General features: G+C 38.8%; 1 protein-coding gene across 1 annotated transcript in view; it reads left to right on the top strand.

The window, feature by feature from the left end:
- Window positions 1–18863, top strand: part of CNTN5 (contactin 5) — a 671487-nt gene that overhangs the window by 564903 nt on the left and 87721 nt on the right. Inside the window, exon 15 of the mRNA XM_010848232.1 lies at window positions 17885–18034. Coding sequence (XP_010846534.1) covers window positions 17885–18034 — 150 coding nt within the window. The remainder of the gene's footprint in view (window positions 1–17884; window positions 18035–18863) is intronic.

Below are 18863 nucleotides of genomic sequence, written 5' to 3'. Positions count from 1 at the left end.
TTTGGCGTTCAGCTTTCTTCACAGTCCAACTCTCACATCCATACATGACCACAGGAAAAACCATAGCCTTGACTAGATGGACCTTTGTTGGCAAAGTAATGTCTCTGCTTTTGAATATGCTATCTAGGTTGGTCATAACTTTCCTTCCAAGGAGTAAGTGTCTTTTAATTTCATGGCTGCAGTCAACATCTGCAGTGATTTATGGAGCCCCCCAAAATAAAGTCTGACACTGTTTCCACTGTTTCCCCATCTATTTCCCATGAAGTGATGGGACCGGATGCCACGATCTTCATTTTCTGAATGTTGAACTTTAAGTCCACTTTTTCACTCTCCTCTTTCACATTCATCAAGAGGCTTTTGAGTTCCTCTTCACTTTCTGCCATAAGGGTGGTGTCATCTGCATATCTGAGATCATTGATATTTCTCCCAGCAATCTTGATTCCAGCTTGTGTTTCTTCCAGTCCAGCATTTCTCAAGATGTACTCTGCATATAAGTTAAATAAGCAGGGTGACAGTATATAGCCTTGACATACTCCTTTTCCTATTTGGAACAAGTCTGTTGTTCCATGTCCAGTTCTTTTTTTTTTTTTCAAGTCAAAGATTTTATTTAACAAATAATTAATGATGGAACTGGTAAGACATTACAGCCAGTGCAAAGGAAAATTCAAGGAGTAAAGTAAAACTTGCCAAAATATGGAAAGCAGTTTTAGGGTAATAAGCAATTGCATTTTACTAGACACAATTAGTTTGCATTCTATAGACAAGAGCTTCCTGACCTGCATATAGGTTTCTCAAGAGGCAGGTCAGGTAGTCTGGTATTCCCATCTTTTGAAGAATTTTCCACAGTTTATTGTGATCCACACAGTCAAAGGCTTTGGCATAGTCAATAAAGCAGAAATAGATGTTTTTATGGAACTCTCTTGCTTTTTCTATGATCCAGCGGATGTTGGCAATTTGATCTCTGGTTCCTCTGCCTTTTCTAAAACCAGCTTGAACATCAGGAAGTTCACATATTGCTGAAGCCTGGCTTGGAAAATTTTGAGCATTACTTTACTAGCGTGTGAGATGAGTGCAATTGTGGGGTAGTTTGAGCATTCTTTGGCATTGCCTTTTTGATCACACGAACCACAGCCTTGTCTAACTCAATGAAACTAAGCCATGCCGTGTGGGGCCACCCAGGACGGATGGGTCATGGTGGAGAGGTGACCTGTTAGGTGACCCTGACAGAATGTGGTCCACTGAAGAAGGGAATGGCAAACCACTTCAGTATTCTTGCCTTGAGAACCCAATGAACAGTATGAAAAGGCAAAATGATAGGATAATGAAAGATAAACTCCCCAGGTCGGTAAGTGCCCAATATGCTACTGGAGATCAATGGAGAAATAACTCCAGAAAGAATGAAGAGATGGAGCCAATCCAAAAACAATACCCAGTTCTGGATGTGACTGGTGATAGAAGCAAGGTCCAATGCTGTAAAGAGCAATATTGCATAGGAACCTGGAATGTTAGGTCCATGAGTCAAGGCAAATTGGAAGTGTTCAAACAGGAGATGGCAAGAGTGAATGTTGACATTCTAGGAATCAGCAAACTAAAATGGACTGGAATGGGTGAATTTAACTCAGATGACCATTATATCTACTACTGCGGGCAGGAATCCCTCAGAAGAAATGGAGTTGCCTTCATGGTCAACAAAAGAGTCTGAAATGCAGTACTTGGATGCCATCTCAAAAATGACAGAATGATCTCTGTTTCCAAGGCAAACCATTCAATATCATGGTAATCCAAGCCTATGCCCCAACCAGTAATGCTAAAGCTGAAGTTGAATGGTTCTATGAAGACCTACAAGACCTTTTAGAACTAACACCCAAAAAAGATGTCCTTTTCATTATAGGGGACTGGAATGCAAAAGTAGGAAGTCAAGAAACACCTGGAGTAACAGGCAAATTTGCTTGGAGTATGGAATGAAGCAGGGAAAAGGCTAATAGAGTTTTGCCAAGAGAACACACTGGTCATAGCAAATACCCTCTTCCAACAACACAAAAGAAGACTCTGCACATGGACAACACCAGATGGTCAACACCGAAATCAGGTTGACTATATTCTTTGCAGCCAAAGATGGAGAAGCTCTCTACAGTCAGCAAAAACAAGACCAGGAGCTGACTGTGGCTCAGATCATGAACTCTTATTACCAAATTCAGACTTAAATGAAGAAAGTAGGGAAAACCACTAGACCATTCAGGTATGACTTAAATCAAATCCTTTATGATTATACAGTGGAAGTGAGAAATAAATTTAAGGGACTGGATCTGATAGAGTGCCTGATGAACTATGGACTGAGGTTCGTGACATTGTACAGGAGACAGGGATCAAGACCATGTCCATGGAAAAGAAATGCAGAAAAGCAAAATAGCTGTCTGAGGAGGCCTTACAAATAGCTGTGAAAAGAAGAGAAGCCAAAAGCAAAGGAGGAAAGGAAAGATATAACCATCTGAATGCAGAGTTCCAAAGAATAGCAAGGAGAGATAAGAAAGCCTTCCTCAGCGATCAATGCAATGAAATAGCTATGGCTTAGAGAATATGAATATATTAATATATAGCCTGGGAGGAAGTATATTTTTTACATTTTACATTAATTTTATTTTTTAACATAATGTCTGAAATAATTACATCAAGATTAAAACAGAAATTAACTGTTGATCATACCTGTCAGTCCGAACTCCCCTTTCATTCACTTAACAAAAATATATCAAGTAACCTCCATAGAATATATGGAGTAACAACAACAACAAAAAAATTACTGCCCTTGTGGAGATTGAATTTACATGGGGGAGGACAAAAATTAAACAGAGGACATAATAAGAACATAAGTTATATAGTTTTGGGGAGAAGTTAATGTATGAAAAAATTAAGAAATATAAGGATCAGAAGTACTGTGGGAGAGACAGTGTATTAGTCTGCTTGGACTGTCATAACAAAATATCATTACCTAGGTGGCTTAAACAACAAGGAAATATTTTCTCTAACAGTTCTGGAGATTGAGAATCCCAAGATGTAGGTATCAGGCCAGTTCAGTTCGATTCCTGGCAAGGATGGTCCCCCTGGCTTACAGAGACTAGCTTTCTTGGTGTGTGCTCACCTGGCAGAGAGGAGTGAGGAGACAAGTTTTCCAGTGCCTCCTCTTATAAAGACAGTAATCTAATCAGATCATTACACCAACCTTATGATTTCATTTAACCTTAACTACTTCCTATTTTCAACATAACTTAGAGCTAATCTATTAAAAGATAACAGAGTACCAATTCCCCACTATCAATTCATTTGTCTTAGGATGGAAGCCCAAATCCCGTATGACTTTGTTCCTTCCATCTCTCTACAAACTTATCTTCTACCATTCTCCCTAAAGCTTGCTCTGCTCCTGACTCACTAGTCTTCTTATGTTCTGCATATAATTCTTCTAATACTTCTGTACTACTTATTCCTTCTGCGTGGGATGCTTTCTTCTAAATACTGGCATAACTAAATCCAAACTTCAATCAGTTCACTTAAATGTACTTACTTAATGATGTTTATACTGACCACTCTGTTTAAAATTTCAGGATATGTGTGGTGAAGATGCTTCCCAGGTGACTCAGTGCTCCTGCCAATATAGGAGATGTGGATTCAATAACGGTCAGGAAGATTCCTCTGGAGTAGGAAATGGCAACCCACTCCACTATTCTTGCTTGGAGAATTGTATTGGACAGAGGAGTCTGTCAGGCTATAGTCCATGGGGTTTCAAGGAGTCAGACATGACTGAGCGACTAAGTATGCACACATGTAGTAAAGACGGCCAAGTAGGAAGATTCTTAACTTACCACTTTCTGCAGGCATACCAAAACTACAACTATTTACAGAGTAAGTATCTATGCTGCTAAGTCACTTCAGTCGTGTCCAACTCAGTGTGACCCCATAGACGGCAGCTGACCAGGCTCCCCCGTCCCTGGGATTCTCCAGGCAAGAACACTGGAGTGGGTTCCCATTTCCTTCTCCAATGCATGAAAGTGAAAAGTGAAAGTGAAGTCGCTCAGTCGTGTCCGACTCTTCGCGACCCCATGGACTGCAGCCTACCAGGCTCCTCTGTCCATGGGATTGTCCAGACAAGAGTACTGGAGTGGGGTGCCATCACCTTCTTCAAAGTATCTATATAATGATTTTAATACTAGCAGAAGAGATTTTCTGCAACTGGAGATGTAAAGAAGAAACCACAACAGAGATGGGGAGGGAGGACAGAGACACAGTGCAGTTGAGACCCACAACCCCAGGTATGCAACCCACAAATGGGAGGGTGATCACAGTTGCAGAGGTTCTCCCCAAGTAGCAAAGATCCCAATCCCTATAGCAGGCTCCCCATCCTAGGCATCCTGTATCAGAAAAGAGTCCCTAGAACTTCTGTCTTTGAAGGCTAGCTGAATTTGCATTCAGAGAGCAGGAGGGGCTCTAGGAACAAGGACTCCACTTGCAAAGGGCATGCACAAAAGCTCAACCATTCAAGTCCCAGTGAAGAGGCAGTAATTTTAAAGGATTCTGGGTCAGGCACTCTGATCTTGGAGAGCCTCCTAGAAAAGCCAGAGGCAACAGAGTCTCCCCTTAGAGATTTAGACACTGGCCACAGTCATTTTGGGGAGCTCATTCTACTGCAGCACATTGACACTGGCAAGTGATATTTTGGAGTCCTTGCTCTAGATTATTAGTGGTGAGGGACTACCTGCCCACCATGAAGCTAACACCAGCTCAGGGCCCTCTTGGACTGAGCAGCTAACCACTTCAAAACTGCCCTTCTCTCAGCAGCCCAGGAGTCATGAGGCAGTACTTGACAGGCAAACAGACTGGGAGCAGTCTGGCCTACCAGAGAACACCCAGTAGTCAGCTCTACCACAATGGATGGGGCCATACAGCCCAAATAGGCATACCCCTAGATCATATACTCCAGTGACCTGAGGGGGGTGTGCTGCTGGGCCCTCGGGGGCATCTCCTACATTGAGATCACTTCTCAATGACAGGGAATGTAACTGACCTGTGTAACATATAGAAATAAATAGACCAATAGACAAAATAAGAAGACAGGAATATGATACAAGGAACAAGACAAAATCTTATAAAATCTTAGAAAAAGAACTGAACGAAGTGGAGATAAGCAATCTACTTGGTAAGAAATTCAAGGTACTCTTCACAGAGATGCTCACTAAACTCAGAAGAACGTGCATGAACATAGTGATATTTTTAACAAAGAAATAGAAAATATTAAAAAGTCCAAACAGAGCTGAAAAATACAATAACTAAAATAAATATACAAGAAAAAAATCAATGCCATATTAGATAATACACAGTAACAAATCATCAAACTAAAGACAGAGTAGTGAAAATTACCAAAGTTGAAAAAAAAAAGGAAAAAATAATTTTAAAGACAGCTTAAGAGACCTCTGGGACAACACCAAGTTTACTAACATTCACATTTAGAGGTCCCAGAAAAAGAAGAGAGAAAGGGTCAGATAATTCATTTAAAGAAATAATAGCAGAAAACTTCCCTAAGCTGGTAATGGGAACAAATGGCAGGCTTCCAGAAGCACAGAGCATCCCAAGTAAGATCTACCCAAAGAATCTGAAACCAAGACACATCATAATTAAATGTTGACATTAAAGATAAACAGATAATTTTAAAATTAGTCAGAGAAAAACATATTACAAAAGAATCCACATAATAAAAGAAGCTGACTTCTGGGCAGAAATATTGCAGGTAAGAAGTGGCATGATGTATTCAAAATGATGAAAGGAAAAAAAATGTACAACCTAGAATACTCTACCTAAAAGGGGACCTCAGTAAAATGTGAAGGAGAGATAAGGAGATTTACAGACAAGCAGAACTTAAAATAGTTCGGCACCACCAAACCAGCTTTACAAGGAATGTTAAAGGGATAACTCAAAGTAGAAAAGACCACAATTAGAAATATGAATTGTCACAATAAAAATATATTTTCACTCACCTAAAGCCAGACATCCTTGAGTGTGAAGCATCTGAACTGACTAACTGATTGAGAAATATTAAAAGTATACAAAGGAAAATCTCAGTAGTAAAGGCAAACACAAAACCTTAAAACACACAAAAAAACTTAAAAGTAGTAGACTAACCATGTATAAGTTTGGCTTCCCTGTTGGCTCAGGCAGTAAAGAATCCACCTACAATTCAGACCAGGATCCGATCCCTGGATTGGAAAGATCACCTGGAGAAGGGGGGCTTCCCTGGTAGCTCAGGTGCTAAAGAATCTGCCTGCAATGCAGGAGATCCTGGGCAATTCTTGGGTTGGGAAGATCCCCTGGAGAAAGGATAGGATACCCACTCCAGTATTCTCAGGGTTCCGTAGTGGCTCAGCTGGTAAAGAATCCACCTGCCATGAGGGAGACGTGGGTTCAATCCTTGGGCTGGAAAGCTCCCCTAGAAAAGGAAAGGCTACCCACTCCAGTATTCTGGCCTGGAGAATTTGATCGGCTGTATAGTCCATGGGATCGCAAAGAGCTGGACACAACTGAGTGACTTTCACTTTCACTGTTTTCTGGAGAAGGGAATGGCAACCCTCTCCATTATTCTTGCCCAGGGAATTAAATGGACTGAGGAGCTTGGTAAGTTACAGTCCATGTGATCGCAAAGAGTCAGACACGACTGAGCAACTAACACTTTGAGTGACTTTGAATCACATATAAACCTAGTAGGAAGGTTGAAGACAAAAATAGTTAAATCTTTTATGAAAACACTAAGTTGTTAAGGGACACACAAAACAAAAGGTATAAAATGATGTCAATCACATTAAACATTAGAGGGAATAAAAATGCAGAGTTGTTAAAATGCATTTAAACTTAAGAGATGACCAATTTAATTATATATATAGTATATAAAACTGTATATATATATATATGTACATATATACAGTTATATATTTATATATGAACATCATGATAATCACACATCAAAAATTTACAAGAAATACACACAAAAATGTGACAGAAATCCAAATATAAACCTAAAAATAGTCATCAAATCACAAGAGAGAAAAGAAGAGAACAAAAAGAACTGTGGAAACAACCAGAAAACAAGAAACCATATAATAACTCCATACTTATCAATAATCATTATAAATTTAAATAGATTAATGCTCCAATCAAAGGAAATACAGTGAATGAATGAGAAAACAAGGAACGTATATATGATACTGACAAGAGACTCATATCCGTTCTACAGAAACAAATTGAAAATGGGGGGATGGAAAAAGGTCAGGTCAGTTCAGTTCAGACACTCAGTAATATCCAACTCTTTGTGACCCCATAGACTGCAGCACACCAGGCTTCCCTGTACATCACCAACTCCTGGAGGTTGCTTCAACTCTTGTCCATTGATTCAGTGATGCCATCCAACCACCTCATCCTCTGTTGTCCACTTCTGCTGGCTTCAATTTTTCCTAGGATCGTGGTCTTTTCCATGAGTCAGTTATTTGATCATCAGGTGGCCAAAGTATTGTAGCTTCAGCTTTAGCATCAGTCCTTCCACTGAGTATTCAAGACTGATTTCTAGGATGGACTGGTTGGCTCTCCTTGCAGTCCAAGGGACTCTCAAGAATTTTCTCCAACACCACAATTCAAAAGCATCAATTTTTGGTGCTCACCTTTCTTTACGGTCCAACTCTCACACCCACACATGACTACTGGAAAAATAGCTTTGACTAGACAGACCTTTGCTGGCAAAGTAATGTCTCTGCTTTTTAATATGCTGTCTAGGCTTGTCATAGCTTTCCTTCCAAGCAGGAAGCGTCTTTTAATTCATGGCTGCTGTCACCATCTGCAATGATTTTGGAGTCCAAGAAAATAAAGTCTTTCACTGTCTTCATTGTTTCCCTGTCTATTTGCCATGAAGTGATGGGACTGGATGCCATGACCTTCGTGTTTTGAATGGTGAGTTTTAAACTAGCTGCTTCTCTCTCCTCTCTTCCATCAAGAGGCTCTTTAGTCCCTCTTTGCTTTCTACCATAGGGGTGGTGTCATCTGCATATCTGAGGTTATTGATATTCTCCCAGAAAGCTTGATTCCAGCTTGTGCTTCATCCAGCTGGGAATTTCACATGAAGTACTCTGCATAGAAGTTAAATAAGCAGGGTGACAATATACAGTCTTGACGTACTCCTTTGTTCTCTATCTGGTTCTAACTGTTGTTTTTTAACCTACATACAGATTTCTTAGGAAGCAGGTAAGGTGGTCTGGTATTCCCATCTCTTGAAGAATTTTGCACAGATTGTTGTGATCTACACAGTCAAAGGCTTTAGCTTAGTCAATGAAGCAGAAGTAGATGTTTTTCTGGAATTATCTTCCTTTTTCTATGATCCAATGGATGTTGGCAATTTTGTCTCTGGTTCCTCTGCCTTTTCTAAATCCAGCTTCTACATATGGAATTTCTCAGTTCATGTACTGTTGAAGCCTAGCTTGGAGAATTTTGAGCATTATTCTGCTAGCATGTGAGATGAGTGCAATTGTGTGGTAGTTTGAACATTCTTTGGCATTGCCTTTCTTTGGGATTGGAATGGAAACTGACCTTTTCCAGTCCTGTGGTCACTGCTGAGTTTGCCAAATTTCCTGGCATATTGAGTGAAGCACCTTAATACTATCATCTTTTAGGATTTGAAAAGGCTCAGCTGGAATTCCATTACCTCCATTAGCTTTATTCGTGGTGATGCTTCATAAGGTCCACTTGACTTCACACTCCAAGATGTTTGGCTCTAGGTGAGTGGTCATACCATCATGGTTATCTGGGTCATTAAGATCTTTTTTATTTAATTCTTCTGTGTATTCTTGCCACCTCTTTGTAATATATTTTGATTCTTTTATGTCCATACAATTTCTGTCCTTTATTGTGTCCATCTTTGCATGAAATATTCCTTTGGTATCTCTAATTTTCTTGAAGAGATCTCTAGTCTTTCCCATTTTACTTTTCCCTCTACTTTTTTGCACTGATCACTGAGAAAGGCTTTCTTATCTCTCCTTGCTATTCTTTGGAACTATGCATTCAGATGGATATATCTTTCCTTTTCTCCTTTGCCTTTAGCTTCTCTTCTTTTCTCAGCTATTTCTAAGGCCTCCTCAGACAACCATTTTGCCTTTTTGCATTTCTTTTTCTTGGGGATAATTTTGATCACTGCCCCTTGTACAATGTTACGAACCTTTGTCCATAGTTCTTCAGGCACTGTGTCTATCAGATCTAATCCCTTGAATCTATTTGTCACTTCCACTGTATGAAGTGAAGTTGCTCAGTCATGTCTGACTCTTTGCAACCCCATGGACTGTAGCCTATCAGTCTCCTCCATCCATGGGATTTTCCAGGCAAGAGTACTGGAGTGGGTTGCCATTTCCTTCTCCAGAGGATCTTCCCAACCCAGGGATCGAACCTGGGTCTCCCACATTGTAGACAGATGCTTTACCATCTGAGCCACCAAGGAAGTCCCTTCCACTGTATAATTATAACAGTTCTTATTTAGATCATACCTGAATGGTCTCGTGGTTTTCCCTACTTTCTTTAAGCCTGAATTTTGCAATAACGAGTTCATTATCTTATCCACAGTCAGGTCCTGGTCTTGTTTTTGTTGACTGTATAAAGTTTCTCCATCTTCAGCTGCAAAGAATAGAGTCAGTTTAATTTTGATATTGACCAACTGCTAATGTCCATGTGTAAAATCATCTCTTGTGTTTTAGGAAGAGGGTTTTTGCTATAATCAAAGTATTTCCCTGGCAAAACTCTGTTAGCCTTTGCCCTGCTTCATTTTGTACTCTAAGGCCAAACTTACCTGCTACTCCATGTATCTCTTGACTTCCTACTTTTGCATTCCATTTCCCTATCTTGTAAAGACATTTTTTTTTTTTTTTTAGTGTTAGTTCTAGAAGGTCTTGTTGGTCTTCATAGAACTGTTCAACTTCAGCTTCTTTGGAGTTAGTGGTTGGAGCATAGACTTGGATTACTGTGATACTGAGGGGTTTGCCTTGCAAATGAACAGGGATCATTCTGTCATTTTTGAGATTGCACTCAGGTACTGCATTTTGAACTCATTTTTTTTTTTTTTTACTATGAAGGCTACTCCATTTTTTCTAAGGGATTCTTGCCCACAGTAGTATGTGTAACGGTCATCTGAGTTAAATTCACCCATTCCCCTCCATTTTATTTCGCTGATTCCTAAAATGTCAATGTTCACTGTTGCCATCTCCTGTTTGACCACTTCCAATTTACCTTGATCCATGGACCTAACATTCCAGATGCCTATACAATATTGTTCTTTGCAGCATCAAACTTTACTTGCATCACCAGTCACATCCACAGTTGGGCATTGTTTTTGCTTTGGCTCAGCCTCTTCATTCTTTCTGGAGTTATTTCTCCACTCTTCTCCAGTTAGTGTATTTGGCACTACCGATCTGGGGAGTTCATCTTTCAGTGTCATAACTTTTTGCCTTTTCATACTGGAAAAAAGTATTCTATGCACTCTGAAACAAAAAGAAAGCTGTGGTATCAACACTTATGTTAGACAAAATAGACTTTAAAGCAAAGACTGTAACAAGAGACAAACAAAGATATTTTATACTATTGAAGAGATCAATCCAAAAAGAAAATATAACAATTATAAATATAAATATATATATATATACACACAAATACAACACAGGAACACTTGTATACATAAAGCCTATGTTAGCAAAATAAAGGAAAACTTGGCAATAACACAATAGTAGTGAGGATTTTAAGATTTTACTTGTATTAATGGACTCAGCTTCCAGACAGGAAGTCAATAGGAAACACTGTCCTTAAATGATACATTACACCATGTGGATTCATTGATATCTACAGAGCATTCCATCCAAAATAGCAGAAAACACATTCTCTTGAAGCACACATATATTATTCGCCAGGATAAACCACATGCTAGACCACAGCACAAATTTTTGAAGAATTAAATTATACTGAGCACTTTTCCAACTACAATGACTTAAGATAAGAAATCAACTACAAGATAAAAATTGCAAAAAAACACAAACACATGGATGGTAAACAATATACTACTAAATAGCTAGAGGCTGGAGACTTCCCAGGCTGTCCAGTGGTTAAGAGTCCACACTTCCAGTGCAGAAGCTGTGGGTTAGATCCCTGATCAAGAAACTAAGAGCCTGCAGAGCCAAAAAATAAATAAAATAATTTTTTTTAAGAAAAAATGCATTGGTCTGCTGATGTATGTTCATACTTGCATGCTAAGTAAGTCACTTCACTTATGTCTGACTCTTGTGACCCTATGGACTGTAACCTGCCAGGTTCCTCTGTTCATGAGATTCTCCAAGCAAGAATACTGGAGTGGTTGCCATGCCCTCCTCCAGGGGATCCTCTCAACCCAGGGATCAAACCCATGTCTCTTATGTCTCCTGCACTGGCTGGCAGGTCTTTACCACTAATGCCTCAGAAGTCCAAAAATTTAAAGGAGTGTTAACACCTATTATTCTCAAACTATCCAAAAAATTGAGAGATAAAGACACTTCCAAAATCACTCTGTGAGGGAAGCATCACCTTGATTTTAAAACTAGATAAAAAAAAATACAGAAAAGAAAAATATATGCCAATATCACTGATGAAAACATTCAAAAATCCTCAACATAATATTAACAAGCTGAATTGAACAATGCATAAATAGAATCACACACCAAAATCAAGTGGGATTTATACCAGGAATGCACAGATGATCCAATATTCCCATATCAATCCTTGTGATATATAACACATTAAAAAATTGAAGAATAGAAGTCATATAATCATCAAAATAGGTACAGAAAGGCTTTTGACAAAATTCAACATTCATTTATGACAAAAATTCTCAACAAAATAGCTATAGAGGAAATATGCCTCAACATAGTAAAATCTATATATGACAAACCCACAGCTAACATCAAATTCAGTGGTGGAAATCTGAAAGCATCTCCTCTAAGATCAGGAACAAACCAAGAATGCCACTTATACCACCTTTATGGAAGTTCTAGCCATAACAATCAAGCAAAAAAATAAATGTAAGGAATCCAAATTGGTAAGGATGTAAAACTCAGTTTTCAAATGACATAATACTATACTATACATAGAAAATGATTTAATGAAAGAATTAATATTGTTAAAATAACCAAACTACCTAAGGCAATCTACAGATTCAATCCAGTATCTATCAAAATACCAATGGCATTTTTCATAGATCTAGAACAAATAACTTCCAAAATTTGTATGGAAACACAAAACGTCCAAATAGCCTAAACAATTGAACAAGAAAACAAAAAGCTGGGGTATCATGTTCCTTGATTTTGAAATGTACTTCCAAGCTACAGTAATCAAAATAGTATGGAAATGAGAGCCCAGAAATAAACCCATACACATATGGTCAATTAATCTATGATAAATGATGCAAGAATATAAAATGGGGAAAGAAAAACTTTTTCAGTAAATAATGCTTGGAAAACTGAACAGCTTCATACAAAAGAATCAAATTGGACTACTTTCTCACACTATATTCAAAAAAATTAACTCAAAATGGATTAAAGACTTAAATGAAACCATAAAATTCCTAGAAGAAAATATAATATGCTCTTCATCATGAGACAATATTTTTGGGGATCTATCTTCTCAGGTAAGGGCAACAAAAGCAAAAATAAACAAATGGTACTACATCAAACTAAAAACTTTAGCATAGCAAAGGAAAATATCAACAAAACAAAAAGGTAGTTTATTGAAATATTTGAAGATATTTGCAAATCATACATCTAATAAGGGGTTAATATACAAAATATAGAAAGAACTCATACAACTCATCATCAACAATGTTAAACTTAATTAAAAAATAGGCAGAGGATCTGAATAGACATTTTTCCAAAGAAGACATAGAGATGGGCACAGACACATGAAAAGATGCTCATCATCACTAATCACAGAGAAATGCATGTCAAAACTGCAATGAGCTATTACCTCACACCTATGAGAATTGTTTTCAGTGAAAAGGCAATAAATAAGAAATGCTGATGAGCATATGGAAAAAAGGAAAATCTTGTGCACTCTTCATAGGAACGTAAGTTGGTATAGCCACTATGGAAACAGTAATAACTTTCTCAAAAGAATTCAGAAGTTGAATTACTAAACAATCCAGCAATCCTACTTTGGGGTATTTATCCAAATAAAATAAAAACACTAGCTCAAAAAGATGTATGCATTCCAATATCCATTGAAGCGTTATTTACAATAGCCAAGATACAGAAGCAATGTAAGTGTTCATTGATAGATGGATAATGAATATTCGGTACACACACACACACAATGGAATATTGCTTAGCTATAATAAAAATGGAATCTTGCCATTTGATAACATGGATGGGTTTGGTGGGTCTTATGCTAACGAAATAATCAAATACCACATGATCTCACTTATATGTGAAATTCACCAAACAAACAAACAAACAAAACAAAATGAAAACAGACTCTTAGATATAGAGAATAGACTGGTGTTATCAGAAGGTTATGGTTGGGGGATGTAAAGTAAGTGAAGGAGATTAAGAGGTACAAACCTCCAATTATAAATAAACAAGTTACAAGCATGTAATATACAGCGTAAGAGTAACAGTATGGTTAGTAATATTGTAATATATTTGTTTGGGGACACATGGTTACTAGACATACTATGGCAGTCATTTCAGAATGTACTCAAAGGTCAAATCATTATGTAATACACCTGAAATCTAACATAGTGTTGTACATAAAGTGTATTAAAAATATATTTAAATTTTAAAATATTTTAAATCACTACCTGCCTGTTTTGGACTGACTTGTGTTTACCCAAAATTAGTATGTCGAAATCCTAACCCCTGTATAACCGTACTTGGAGACTAGGACTTTAGGGAGATCAAAGGACACCTAGATGTATGAGACTAGAGTTTAAGAGTGAGGTTTAGAATGAAGATATAAATTAGGAAATTATTGGCATATAAGTTGCATTTAATGCCATAAGACTGCATGCACTCTCCAAGGATATAAGCATAAAACAAAGAAAACAGGAGTATGAAAATTGAGCCCTCAAGCATTCCCATAGTAAGAGGTTGTAGAAAAGAGGATTAAACCAAAAGATATAGAGAGTAAGCAGCCATTTAGTTTTAGAAAAAGACAATGTGATATCCTGACAGACAAAAGAATAAAATCTAGCAAGGAAGAGAAAGTAATCAACTGGGTCAAATGTTTCTGATTTGGCAACTATTATGAGGAAATGAGAATTGATCATTGATTTACACAAACCAGAGGTCATTCATGAGCTTGATACTAGAAGATATAGTAAAATTTTAAGGACTAAAGACTCATAAGAATTGGCTCAAGAGAAAATGGGGGAAAAGTTAATGTAGACAACTATTTTAAGAAGTCTTACTGCAAGTGGAAGTGAAAAAGTCAAAACACTCTGAAGTCAGAGATGTCATAATTTGCTTATGAATTGGAGTAGGACAAGAGAAAAAATGTGGAAATACAGGATGTCTCAAAGTTTAGGATATAGCAATTTTCATTCACCGAATAAGGAATACTGCAGAAGTAGGGGAGGAAATTAAGATTAACTCTATCTAAATGGAAATGTTTAATAGATTATAGGGCATATGAATTTGGAGTCTAGGGAGGAAGTTCATAGCTGAAAATGTTACAGCCATCAGCATACAGAAGGCATTTAGAACCGTGAGACTGGATACGATCACCTTAGAGTACAATAAAAAAGAAAAGGCAGTTAGTAGAACTGTGGTGCATCTGGAAGATAAAAAGAAAGTAGCAACGCAGACTGAAGAGGCATAATTGGAAACAAGAGGAGCGGAAGTTTTGAAAAGCATTTCAAAGAGCAGAGAATGATTAACTGTGTCGAAGCATGATGTTGGAACAAATAAAATAAGGAACAGAGACGTGAGCACAGTGTTCTAGAATTGGAGGCCACTGGTGATCTCGACGGGAGCAGTGGATTGCTGGAGGTGAGAGCCTAACTGCAGTGAGTCCGAGAGTGAGTGTGTGTGTGTGTGTGTGTGTGTGTGTGTGTGTGTGTGTGTTCAGTCAGGTCTGACTCTTTGTGACCCCATGAACTGTAGCCTGCCAGGCTCCTCTGTCCATGGAATTTTCCAGTTAAGAATACTCGAGTGGGTAGCCATTCCCTCCTCCAGGGGATCTTCCCCACCCAGGGATCAAACCTATGTCTCCTGCATCTCCTGCTTTGGCAGGGAGATTCTTTACCTCTGTGCCACTCAGGAAGTTTCAAGAGTGAATTAAAAGAGAATAAATGGAGACAGCAAATAAGGGACAAATATTAATAAGTCTCAAGAAGCTTTGCTGTAAAAGAAACATAGAGAATGGGTGAAGGTTGGAAGGCAAGAAAAATTTAAAAGAATTTTGTTTTGTTTTTAAGTGGAAAAATATCTGCATGCCTGTATTAGAGACCTTGGCAGGGGAAGGCAGCTGGTAGGAGAGAGACACAACTGAGCTGGACTGGTTACTCTTCTATACAGTATTTTAAGAGGGCTACCCCTTGAGAGGCATGAAGTTGCCTCAGAGGGGACTCAGTTTTCTCCTGGAGTAAAACGTTCGAAGCAAGTTGATGGAAGAAGGATGCGAACAAGGGGATTTTGCTAGTGATGGATTATGAACTCCAAAGATCATAGTCACAGGCTTTTTTTTTTCATGAGTTTGATGTTTATTATATGTGGTATTGTGGTTCCCTCTGGTCTTTTCACCCAGACTATGAGCATGGGGTGTGGGGTGTGGAGATCAGGTATAGCATCTTGTTTATCTTTGTATCCTTTTGCTAATGCAATAAGGGTTTAGTTCAGTTCAAGGCTTTTAAATGTTAGGGAAGGATGGCAATTGAGACAGACAGAGTTCTATAGGGATTAGAGTAAAGGATGAGGGATGACCTCTATGTCCGGAGTTATTTGGAGTGACTGACATTAAACAGAAGTCAATGAAACAGAAGGTCCTGATGGACCCAAGGCAAGTATTGGTGAATCAGTTTGTTCTTGGGTCTCGAGAGAGCTGAGTGTCTTGGTATCTCTTCTTCCCACCTTTATGTTTGGCAGACACAGCTCAGAATTCTGCCAAATGGTGTACTGAACAGTGGCCTTAATCCTCTACCACTCAGACTTCAGGGATGTTGCTCATTTGCCAGTGCAGCAAAAGAGGACAGACATTTTTTTCATGTTTTCACTTCATTGCTTTAAAAAGTCAGCTCTGTAGGGCTGTGAGATGGGTCAGGCAGCCCACACTGCCTATGCTCTGAGCATTCACCTTTCACTGAACTGATTATTTAGTAACATTCTCTTGTTGCATTTCAAGAGAGATTTTCATGGGAAATGCAAGATGCATTTTATTTCACCTTGTAATAAAAGTCTACAGCGTCATCAAATCCAAAGCCTCTCCCCTCCCCAACACTGCCCTGCCATGCTTAAACAGAAATCAGGGCAGCTATAAATTCAGAGGATGTTTGCACTTCATAGGGAGGTTTTGCACTTTCCGCACTTTCACCTCTGGAACAAATGTTCTTCCAGAAATATTTCCTAGACAGCAGAGAAGAGGGAACAAGAAAAGCAGTCCCAGATAGAGCATAAACACTATGTAAAAATGCTTTACTATGTGGTAATTATATTGACACACAGTTTTATGTTTTAATAAAAATCTAAATGTAGTACAAAAGTCACTCCAAGGAGAGTTCAGAGCTTCCACTTGGAAACCACAAACTGGAGTTTTTAAATTAGAGAGATATATTCTTAAACCACTGCTTGGAACTGCCAAGTGGCTGAGCATGTTTGGCAGAACTGGGAGAGGCAAACTGCTCAAGAAATTTCCCTAGAAATACAAGAACTGTTTGCTTAAATTGAAGCACTGGTTGGCATCTTCTCTGGGGTTTAAGGGTTGACAAAAAAGATTTTAGTGTAGAAAATGGCAAGTAGTGTTGTGTCAATCTATACGTAAAGATGAGATGAAAGAATTCTAACTATAACAGACTTTGACATGTGCTACTGCTTACTTCTGAAGACTGATTTTTGTTTTACTGATGAGACTGGAAGTGACACATGACCACGTGATATAAGGGTATATGCAGAAGCTTGTCATGTCTGTCAGGGCCTAATATCTTTGATTGCAATCTATAAGCATTTCTAGTTCACCTCAGTTCAATTCAGTTCAGTTTCTCAGTTGTGTCCAATTCTTTGCGACCCATGGACTGCAGCACACCACGCTTCCCTGTCCATGACCAACTCCTGGAGCTTGCTCAAACTCATGTCCAGAGTCAGTGATGCCATCCAGCCATCTCATCCTCTGTCATCCCCTTCTCCTGCCACCAATTCCTCCCAGCATCAGGGTATTTTCCAGTGAATCAGTTATTTGCATCAGATGGCCAAAGTATTGGAGCTTCAGCTTTAGCATCAGTCCTTCCAATGAATGTTCAGGGCTGATTTTCTTTAGGATTGACTGGATTGATTTCTTTGCTGTTCAATGGACTCTCAAGAGTCTTCTCCAACACCACAGTTGAAAAACATCAATTCTTTGGCACTCAGCTTTCTTTATGGGCCAACTCTCGCATCCATATGTGACTACTTGAAAAACCACAGCTTTGACTAGATGAAATTTTGTCGGCAAAGTAATGTCTCTGCTTTTCAATATGCTGTCTAATTGCTCATAATTTTCCTTCCAAGGAGGAAGTGTCTTTTAATTTCATGGCTGCAGTCACAATTTGCTGTGATTTTGGAGCCCAAGAAAATAAAGTTCACCTAATGACATGAAATTTCCTTCCTCTCCATAGTCCCAGAAATCATAACAGGGGACATGGAGTCAGCTATGGCGGTGGAGCTGAATCCCTGGGTAGAATATGAATTCAGAGTTGTGGCCACCAATCCAATTGGGACTGGAGACCCAAGCACTCCATCTCGAATGATCCGCACAAATGAAGCAGGTAAGAATATTGGAGAGTCAGAATTCTATTGGGTATGCCCCTTAATCGCTTTTTAAAAATTTACTTATTTTTAATTAAAGGATAATTGCTTTACGATATTGTGTTGGCTTCTGCCATACATCACATGGATCAGTCATACATGTATATATATATTTCCCCTCTCTCTTGAACCTCCCTCCCACCTCCCAATCCATCCCACTCCTCTAGGTTGTCACAGAGCCCTGGTTTTTTTTCCTTGAGTAATACAGCAAATAATCACTTTTAAAGCAATTTGAATTAACCAGTATTGCTTTAGTGTAATCTTTCCAAATTCACTTACCTGGACATCATAAAACTATTTCCTTTAAGATAATAATTTCATTTTATTTGTTTTAAGAACTTTTTCTCCTTTTCTCCACAAATACAGGTCTCAGTTCAGTTCAGTTCTGTTCAATTCCTCAGTCGTGTCCAACTCTTCACGACCCCATGAATCGCAGCACGCCAGGCCTCCCTGTCCATCACCAACTCCCGGAGTTCACTGAGACTCAAGTCCATCGAGTCAGCCATCTCATCCTCTGGCGTCCCCTTCCCCTCCTGCCCCCAACCCCTCCCAGCATCACAGTCTTTTCCAATGAGTCAACTCTTCACATGAGGTGGCCAAAGTACTGGAGTTTCAGCTTCAGCATCATTCCCTCCAAAGAAATCCCAGGGCTGATCTCCTTTAGCATGGATTGGTTGGCTCTCTTTGCAGTCCAAGGGACTCTCAAGAGTCTCCTCCAACACCACAGTTCAAAAGCATCAATTCTTCGGCGCTCAGCCTTCTTCACAGTCCAACTCTCACATCATACAT

Source organism: Bison bison, unplaced genomic scaffold (assembly GCF_000754665.1).
Source record: "Bison bison bison isolate TAMUID 2011002044 unplaced genomic scaffold, Bison_UMD1.0 scf7180017864262, whole genome shotgun sequence".
NCBI classification, from domain to species: Eukaryota; Metazoa; Chordata; class Mammalia; order Artiodactyla; family Bovidae; genus Bison; species Bison bison.
The sequence above is the reverse complement of the archived record's forward strand: the minus strand, read 5'-3'. Positions and strand labels throughout refer to the sequence as shown.